General features: G+C 49.0%; 2 protein-coding genes across 2 annotated transcripts in view; one reads left to right on the top strand and one right to left on the bottom strand.

The window, feature by feature from the left end:
- gpr179 (G protein-coupled receptor 179) overlaps nucleotides 1-5934 on the top strand; it is a 15522-nt gene extending 9588 nt beyond the window's left edge. Inside the window, exons 8-12 of the mRNA XM_056585385.1 lie at nucleotides 145-383; nucleotides 842-980; nucleotides 1266-1368; nucleotides 1788-1934; nucleotides 2338-5934. Coding sequence (XP_056441360.1) covers nucleotides 145-383; nucleotides 842-980; nucleotides 1266-1368; nucleotides 1788-1934; nucleotides 2338-5934 — 4225 coding nt within the window. The remainder of the gene's footprint in view (nucleotides 1-144; nucleotides 384-841; nucleotides 981-1265; nucleotides 1369-1787; nucleotides 1935-2337) is intronic.
- Nucleotides 2386-10002, bottom strand: part of mrpl45 (mitochondrial ribosomal protein L45) — a 66304-nt gene continuing 58687 nt past the window's right edge. Inside the window, 2 exon segments of the mRNA XM_056585894.1 lie at nucleotides 2386-7584; nucleotides 7887-8060. Coding sequence (XP_056441869.1) covers nucleotides 7486-7584; nucleotides 7887-8060 — 273 coding nt within the window. The 3' untranslated portion in view covers nucleotides 2386-7485.

The following is a 10002-nucleotide window of genomic DNA, read 5'->3' as shown; positions in this document are numbered from 1 at the left end:
AAACATTTGACCTAACCCTAAGTGAACTGTCACCCTGACCTTTTACCTAGCCCTAACCTTACCATAACCCTGAACTTTTACCTCACCCTAGCCTAACCCCAGCCCTAACTTTTGACAGTAACATCTCTCTTCCCTTCGTCGCAGTGTTCTGAGAGTCTTCCTCTCGCGGACGGCCCAGCGGGTGCCCTACATGTCCAGCCTGCACCTGCTGCGGATCCTGGGCATGATGCTGGTGACCGTGTGCTGGTTCCTGTGCGCGTGGACCGTGGGCGTCCTGCAGAATCGCCAGAGGAACGTCCCCATCCTGATCACCTCCCAGACAGTGGACGGACAGAGCTTCACCACATGCTCCCTGGACTGCTGGGACTACATGATGTCTGTGGGTGAGTCCAGTGGTAGTCCACACATCACGTGGTCCACTATCATCTGTTGTGGTTCATTCAACATAACAAAAACCACAGTAATAATGCTATAAAATGAGGCTGTACACTTGACATTTATATCCCTTATTTTCCATCTGGGATTTAGCAATCCCAGTACTGACTAATTTGATATGGTGATGAGAATGTTGATTGTATTTGCCCTTGATCCCAGTACCAGTACCCCTAAGCCCTCTTACAGCCGAGGGATCAGCACTGTGAGGGATCCGTCCTTGTTAGGAATACAAAACAATATGGTAGCATAATCAATGGCTCAGGGAGATGACCAGTAAGTAGTGGTGTTTTCCAGTAGATAGAAAACCATAGATAAGTAATGAGTATAAGGTGAACGAGAGATCCTAGCTCGCCCGGCGTTCCTTCTCAAACAGACTTGTGATGATGCATGGGGGTCCCTCCCACAGCCGAGCTGCTCTTCCTGTGCTGGGGGAGCTCCCTGTGCAGCGCGGTGAGGCCGGTGCCCTCGGCCTTCCACGAGCCTCGCTACATGGGCATCGCCATCCACAACGAACTGCTGCTCTCCGTCACCTTCCAGCTGCTCAGGTAGCTAGTGCCCGGCCGCTTTACACCCGCGGCTACACGCTCGCTACTACATGATGCTGCTACATGGTGCTGCTACACGCTATACTCTCTGCCTGGCATTGGATCGGACAGGCCTTGAACTTGTTCTATTCCATCCAATCCAATGTGCCAATGAAGGGTAAATGAGGCAACCGACAGGGTTCAAGTGGAAACAATCAAATTCAAGGAGTAACTGACTAATTCGAGGTGGTACTTTACCCGACTGTGGACATTCGTCCTCTTCCATGTCTCCCCACCCTCCACCAGGTTCATGTTACCATCGCTCCACCCTGAATGGATGCTACTGCTGTCCTTCACACACACCCATGTGACCACCACGGTGACCCTGGCCCTGCTCTTCATCCCCAAGGTACCGCTCTCTGACACATTTGCACCTGGACAGGTGCACAGTAGGGAAGCAGATTAGGTACACAAAGAGCTATCAAGTCATTCATTCAGCCGTTCAGCAGTCACTTATATCCAAAGCAACCCCCTTCATTCCATTAATATTATCCATTCATGGAATTGAAAGGACCAGAAATGTTGATGGGCTTTTGGACGGTGAAGTGTGACCGAAAAGTGGGTTGAAGTAGAGATTGGATGACTATAAAGCACCGGAACTCACTCCTCACTGTGTGTTTGTGTGTGTGTGTGCGTGCGTGTGGGTGTGTGTGTGTATGTGTGTCTGTAAGTATGCAAGCATGGTTTGTGTCTGTATGTGTGTGTGTATGTGTCTGTGCATGTTTGTGTTTGTGCGTGTGTGTGCTTCTGTGTGTGTGTGTGCGCTAGTTCCTCGATATTTCGCAGGCAGGACGAGAGGAGATCGCAGCAGAGGTGTACGAGGATGAGGTGGACCTTCGGCGCTCCGGGTCCTACCTGAGCAGCAGCTTCCAGTCGGCCTGGAGCGACCACATGCTGGAGCCTGATGACATCCGGGTAAACCCCTCCACACCTTTAGCACCGGAGTCATACCAGAGCTCGGACCGCATGTTTAACGATAGTAACACAGCAATAAACAACAAGTTAAATTACCTTAAAATCACCTAAATGGAAGTTTACACTCTTGGCCTCTAACTTAACTACTTTTAACTAACTTTAAAATAAATGGTCATTTTCATCATAAAGGCAATTGATAAAACTTTGTTTCTTCAATCATCATTGTTTGTACATGTTTTATGACCAGTGTTTTCTCCCCATTGAACCTTGTCTTGTCCCCAAAAAACCTCTCCCAATACTGCATCCAACATCTACTGACACGGTTCTCCTTCTCTATCCGTCCCATCAATCCTTCCAACCTCCCCAACCCCCACATCAACGCGCCCCTCTTCACACACACCAGGACGAACTGAAGAAGTTGTATGCCCAGTTGGAGGTCCACAAGACCAAGAAGATGACTGTGAACAACCCTCACCTCTCCAAGAAGAGGAGCTCCCGCCTGCCGGGCTTGGGCAGGTCCATCATCAAACGCATCGCAGAGATCCCAGAGTCTGTGAGCCGCCAGTGCAGCCGGGAGGACCGGGACTTCGGCCATTACAGCCGAGGTGTGGCTGAGTCCGATTCCTTCAGAAAAGGCCCCGAAACCGCGAGCATTAGCTACAGGTCCATGAACACCCCCTCGCCGTCAATGCGGAAGTCCCTCAGCGAGCACGACTATGCCAGGGAGCGGGAGGCCTCCGTGCGGAGCTCCTTGTTGAGACCCAATGTGTCGAAGAGGGCATCTCAGCGCTCCGAGACCGACTCCTTGGACATCCCTCCAGGGGTCTGCAAGTCGGCCAGTGCGCAAAACCTGACAATAGACAACAACCTGCTGCATCCCGACCACACAAAGCTCCACAAGTCCCGGAGCCTCACCTCCACCAACACCCACTCCATGGAGGACATGGCCATGATGAACCGAGCCAACTCCATGATCACAAGGTCCAAGCAGCAGTTGACCATCAAGGAGCAGACGACCAGTGCCCTGCAGTCACAGTCCTTTGACAAGGCAAACGTCTGTCCGTGGGAGATGGAGGTCGATCGACCTGTCGATATGAACCAAAGACAAGTCACCTATGCTTATTCTCAGGGGAGCGATGGTGACTGCTCAGACATTTTGCCTCCCAATTCTCCCATAGTCCATGTCTGTCCATGGGACTATGCACCCACTCCCGAGCCATCCCCTGCAGTGGAAAGGAGAGTTGAAGGAGAAAATGACTCACAAACAACAAAGGCTCATGTATCTGCGAGTGCTCCTGGCACGCCCAGGCCGATCATCTCAAAAGACCAGCGAGGGTTCTCCTTGCGCAACACAACTCAGAAGTGGCTGTCAGTGAAGGCCTACATTGGATCGGTTGAAGCTAAGGATGATCAAAACAGGGGTGCAGGGTCAAGGAAGGGGAGCATAGTCTCGCAACTCAGTCAAGAGAGCACCTGCACGACCAGATCGGCAACTTGTACAAATCCAAAGTCAGAAAGAAAGACACTTCCAAAGAGAAGCCTCACAACAGTTGAGGGGAAACCTTGCCTTGTTAAGCAAAGCGCGATCCGCCTTTCATCTGGTGATTCCTCTGATCGGAGCCCAAGGAGGCTGGTGATCGGAAAGTCTGCCATCCACCCGTCGGACTCCTTGGACACACAGATGTATGAAAATGTGTTCTCCTCCAGGCAAAACAGCATTCGCAGCAACACAAGCTCCTGGGGAACCGGCGGAGGCCATTCGAGAACCCCTTCCACTCACAGAAGAGGCAGCGTTCGACTTACGCCCTCTAGGACCTCACATCAGTCTTCCACTGATGTATGTCCATGGGATGTCCCACAGGGCCCCGTCCTACAGAAACAACTTAGCGCTAAAGCTAATGTTTGTCCTTGGGAGGTTGAGGAACCCCAGGTATCAGAACGAACCGGTGTGTGTACCTGGGAATCGACGGAACATGACCAAATGAAAAGACGAGGGAGTGCTCATTCCAATGTTTGTCCTTGGGAAACCCATGACACTCCTACAACTCCCCGGATCAAGGTGATACAACAGTCACTTTCGCAGTCGAGTCAACAGTCTTTGGGAAAAATCGGAGACGTATGTCCCTGGGAGTCCAGCGAGCTCCATCAGCCTGTACAGAGACCAGGTGACGCCAATATTTGTCCTTGGGATGTTCAGGAGGACAAGCCTGAAGTTGTGTGTGAAAATATAAAACCTTCAGAGAGGAAGAGCCTACTGAGGGTGCCGTCAGCCCAAGAGAAGACACCATCAACTAGCTTGTCCGCAACATCGGTCGCCCGGCAAATAAGCAAGACAACCGACAGCTGCCCTTGGGAGTTCCCCGACCCGCCCAAAATTTTTGCAGACGTCCTTGAATTGGTCGAGGGAGAGAAAGGACACTCACCAGAGACCACCTCAATCAATGTCTGTCCATGGGACACGGGAAATGAAGACAAACCAAAAGACGCGCCTTCGAACGTATGTCCTTGGGAATCTGCATCAGTACATGTAGAAGAGACGGATAGCACAAAGACAAACATATGTCCTTGGGAACCGCCGCAGTCAAACAAACATCCAACCATTGAGGTCAACTTGGTGAAGGATACGGAAAAGACTACCTCGCAGGACAGTGTAAGGACAGGGGTTTGTCCCTGGGAGTCAGAGGAGGCAGATGCATCTAAGACACAAGCCTTTAAATCCTCCTCGGTGTCCCTTGTCAGTCAAGACACCGCTCGGGCCAACATTTGCCCATGGGATGAAGAGCCAGTGGTAGAGAAGGTTCAGCGACTGGGAGGTTCTCTCTCAGATGTCAGCACAAGAGGTGTGACACAGCAGGAGGGTGTTCTACCTGCTGTTTGTCCTTGGGAAGCTGAAGAACCAGCTGCTCTACAAAAACAAGACAGTGGACGTGGAAATGTTTGTCCTTGGGACACCGGGGTACCAGAGGACATAAAAAAAACAGAGAGCGGACCAGGAGACGTTTGTCCTTGGGACACCGGGGAACCGGTTATTCACAATAAACAAGAGAGTGTACCCGCTGCCGTTTGTCCTTGGGACAATGGAGAACCAGCTGTTCCCAAAAAAACTGAGATTGGAACCGGAGACGTTTGTCCTTGGGACACCGGAGAACCAGCTGTTCCCAAAAAAACAGAGAGTGGAACCGGCGACGTTTGTCCCTGGGACACTGGAGAACAAGCTCTTCCCAAAAAAACAGAGAGTGGAACCGGAGACATTTGTCCTTGGGACACCGGTGAACCGGCTGTTCCCAAAATACAAGAAAGTGGAAAAGGAGACGTTTGTCCTTGGGACACTGGAGAACCAGCTGTTCTCAAAAAAACAGACAGTGGAAAAGGAGATGTTTGTCCTTGGGACACTGGAGAACCAGCTGTTCTCAAAAAAACAGACAGTGGAAAAGGAGATGTTTGTCCCTGGGAAACAAGAGAAGCAGAGGTCATAAAAAAACCAGATGTTTGTCCTTGGGAAAGTGAGGAGCCAGCTCTTCCCAAAAGCCAAGACAATGGAAAAGGAAATGTTTGTCCTTGGGACACTGGAGAACCAGCTGTTCTCCAAAAGCAAGACAGTGGACGTGGAAACGTTTGTCCTTGGGACACCGGAGAACCAGAAGCTCTTACAAACATAGATAGTGTTCATACAAACGTTTGTCCTTGGGAAACTGAAGAGCCTCCAAAGCCCTCTGTAAGCCCGCCCTGTATCAACCTCAGCGACATTAAGGCCACCGAAACCCCGGGAGCAGCCACTCCAGAGGAGGCCGCGATGCAGAGCGGCACAGACTTGGACCAGGAGGCAAAGGCCAACCTGCCACTGGGTCGACGGGACGCCCTGTGTCCCTGGCCGATGGAGACCTCTATGGACAACGCCTCCGATGTTTTCACCTGGGAGCCTGAGAACATCCCGGAGGAAGACGAGGAGGCAGACGCCGAATGTGAAGCTGAGGCCTTCTTCTTTCCGTCAGACTTGTGAAGACACACGACTGGCACTGAAGCAGCTCCCTACAGGGTTTTAGCTCTCCACTCACACCCCTCCAGAGCTCCGTCTTCCCCATGAGAACATGCCCAGAAAATGGAGATGAGAACCTGGGGCCCTTCACTGCCCGGATCACCGCTCCTGTAAAAGCTGGTAGTAACTATACAGTAATATACCATACCAGCATGGGCTTCGAAGGTTTAAGCCAGAACACAGACGCGTGTCTGACCTTTGACCAGAGACGAGGATAAAACAGTCTCCCTTCCCGCATCTACCCCATATTGTATGTTGTTTTTTTGTGTGTATGTTTTAATGTACCAAACATCAAATCCATGTCGAATGGAGAATATTTTACAGGTCTTTATATCATGTGAGACAAACAAGGAAATAAACAACATTCCGCCAATGCGACTCCAAGCATAACCAGCTTACTGAAGTCCTAAACAGGTATCTGCATCTTTTCAACCTTCAGAGTAATTTTGGAGGCGTAGGGATTTTAAGTTTAAATCAAAAGCCAAGATTTGAACGGGTATGATATTCAGGAGAATATTGTGCAGAACTATGCAGATAGTTTCAAAAGTAGTAAGCATATTGCTGGTCCCATGAAACGATCAAACATTTTAAATTACAAATATAAAATATTCAAATAAGTTAAAATAAAAAGTAAATTATTTAAAAAATATGAATATATAAATCTCATATCACGCTCATGTGTTTCCAGCTCAACACATTTTGCAGCTAGGAATAAGGAGATGAAATAAACCTATTAAAATAATGTTTATTTGACTTTCATTTTGTCCACCATTTATCCTGGCCCGTGTCACATGGTACACATGTTAAATGCAATTTCCAAATCACTAAAAGTGTTAATTTATATTTTACCAAGCTAATGACTGATAACTAAATGTGGTTTATACTGCGATGAACATAGAAACAAACTTTTTAGTAACCAAAGCCTGTGAAGAGGTTCTCAAATCGGTTGTTTGTGGTGTTTCCCGTGTGCAGTAACGGGCAGACTCACGTGTTGGTCCACAGGTAAGAAAGGCTATGTGATTGCTTCTGCATTTTGTGTCATCTACTTTTTTGGAACGAGTGTGTTTTCTTGTGTAAAATAATTTCCAACGCAACAACATCTAAACTCTTATCTCGGTAACCTAATGTTTGTTCTCATGTAATTTTGTCGTGTTTGTGTGAAAGAGATTATTCCACTGAATATTCTCAGTGAGCCTGTGACACCGTGGGGGTCAGATGGTACATTTTATTTTTGTATTCCTTAAGTATCACATGTATTAAACTCAACTCAATAAACCTGTACAATGTCTGGACACACATTTTTCCAGAATTTGATGCGTGGAGAAAAAAGAGTGTCAAACACTCGCCAACAAGCAAAATATATCTTACAAGAACGCGAGACGGAGAACTGGCGTTCCCGACCAGACAAGGGGCTCCCCTCATCCGGGTTCGGAGCAGCCCTGGACCCGTGCATAGTCTCTCCCGCTGGCCGCAGCTTGTTATCCCGATCCTGGTGGAATGGCGACCTCTAGAGTCCTACTTGCTCCACTGCACAGACTGGGGTTTAGGAACCTCAAACTGGAGCGCATCAAAGTCCTCTCCGGGCTTCAGTTTGGGTCCCGGAATCAGAACCGTCTGATAGAACAGAGAATGAAGAAGCAGTTTAGACTCACAATGTTGGTTTTTAATTCACTTAAAGGTTACTTAACTCATATTTTAACCAAAAGGTTTGCACACCCTTATAATTTAGCCTAAACAACCTAGAGTTTCGGATAACGACGGTGCAAATAAAAAAACCGTCATAGGAGACAAGGGTCACGTTGAATTAGCCTTTTCTGCAGAAGCTCAGCGCTAGGAGGAGGTGGCAGTAGCTGGGACAAGATGGGAGGAAACCGGGGGGATGTGGGAGGAGCTCTGTGTGGCTGGGAGGGTCTTACCTTCATGATGGGGTCTTTGGGAGGTGCCCAGGCCGGCACGATCTTGCCGTGCAGCCTCCAGCGGCCGTAGGGGTTGACGACGTGTCTCTCCATGACCAGGTACTCCAGCACATCCTTGGGCTCGTCCTCGCTGCCCAACAGGAGGCGCCCAAAGCGGTCGTAGAGGGCCAGGATCTGGCAGCGGGGAAAAACCAGAGTTAGGAGCCCGGCAACACCTCTCGCTAACTGGGTATTGCAGTGGTCAGGGCTCGACTCCCAGCCAAAGGGTCCTGGGTTCGCCCCCCAATGTCCTCAGTCTAGCCCTAGTCCTTCTAGAGAAAGATGCCCACTTAAGGTACGGCCACACTGAACGCGTTACGCGAGTTAGAGGCATTGAAAATTGGCATTTTTGCATAGGGAACTAATGGTTAAGGTGCGTAGATGCGTTACACGCGCTAAAGCAGCACGTTGGACGCGTTTTACGCACCTAAATAACGCACCCAACGCACTAATGGGGAGTTCAAAGAATTGAACTTTTGACACGCTTAGCCGCGATAGCCAATCACCGTTCAGCTTGATCCGATGTCACTGGCAGAGAGACGGAGGACACACAGAAGCAGAACGAAAATGGACGACCATGTCATCGTTTGAGTGTGTGCTGAAACGATGAGGAGGTGGTGAAACTCACCCAGCTGTGAGCGCCTACGTAGGATGTCATGCACTAGAGTTTAGATTCTCTGCCCGAGCCCGGGCCCGGTCGGGCCATTATTTCCCGCCACTATCGTCGGGCCGGGTCGGGCCGGGCCTTTGATTGAGCGTTTGTGTTTGTTTTTTTGAATCATTGCTTTATTGGCCTCATCTGAGGAGAAATATATTCCATAAACAGAAATATCATAGGCCTTTACACAGGTCTTCTCAATGCCGTGGAACACTCCGTTCACTTGCATGGGTAGTACTCCGGTAACTTGTGAATCCCAGCGTCTTCGGTTGCTAAGCGACGTCAACGTCTTGCAAGTAGCCTTGTAATAAGCGGGATAATGTATAGAACGTTGCCGGCCCAGTGGTGGGCAGAGTAGCTAAAAAATGTACTCAAGTAAAAGTACTGTTACTTTAAGATTATAATACTCAAGTAGAAGTAAAAGTACTCGTAAAAATAATTACTCAAGTAAGAGTAAAAAGTATGCAGTGAAAAAGACTACTCAAGTACTCAAGAGTAAAAGTACTGAGTTTCTCCGATTTCTTTTTTAAATAAACAGAGCAACACAAACGGTACAAAATAGACCACCAACAAAATATAAAACAGCAATGTTCAAATAAAGATAATGTAAATAACATCCTTTTTAAATAAAATAAATAAGGTCTTTAAAATAAACTGTATAACCCTTGAACCTAAAACAATAACAAATTAAATCTTTGCAAAATAGTAGACGCATAGTAGCCTGGGTGCTTTTAAGCATGGAATCCTGTGGCCCGTTAACGTTTCGGGGGGCCGCCGGGTCAACGTCGCAACCAATTCGGTTTTTGTCTAGAGGGGAGTAACTGCGCCCCCTCCCGAAGTGTTACAGCCCAGGTCGGCCTTGAACTGCGATTGGTCGGAAAGACGTTACAGCTAATGACAACATTGAACTCTCATGCAGGCTCGAACACACACACACACACACACACACAAACACACACACACACAACACACACACACACACACACCACACACACCACACACACACACAACACACACACACACCACACACAAACACACACACACACCACACACACACACACACACTTTTTCACCCACTCCGTATCCAGCTTATTTTCCCAAACTCTCCCGATTACCACTCTGCGTTGTGCGTGCATCCGTGCCTGTGCAGGCGTTATTCAATTTGCCTCTCGGCCGCTTGTACCGCGATCTCGTCCTTTCGGCCCTCAGCCAACCCTCATGACCATAGGTGAGGATAGGAACGAAGATCCGACGGTAGATCGGAGAGCTGTGCCTTGCGGCTCAGCTTCTTTTCGTAACAACGGTGCGGTAAAGCGAACGCAAATCCCGCCCCCGCTGCTCCGATTCTCGGCCAATCTCACGCTCCATAGTACCCTCACTCGCGAACAAGACCCCGAGGTACCTTGAACTCCCTTCACT

This window comes from Gadus chalcogrammus, chromosome 3 (genome assembly GCF_026213295.1).
Source record: "Gadus chalcogrammus isolate NIFS_2021 chromosome 3, NIFS_Gcha_1.0, whole genome shotgun sequence".
NCBI lineage: Eukaryota > Metazoa > Chordata > Actinopteri > Gadiformes > Gadidae > Gadus > Gadus chalcogrammus.
This window is presented reverse-complemented; position numbering and strand designations above follow the sequence as displayed.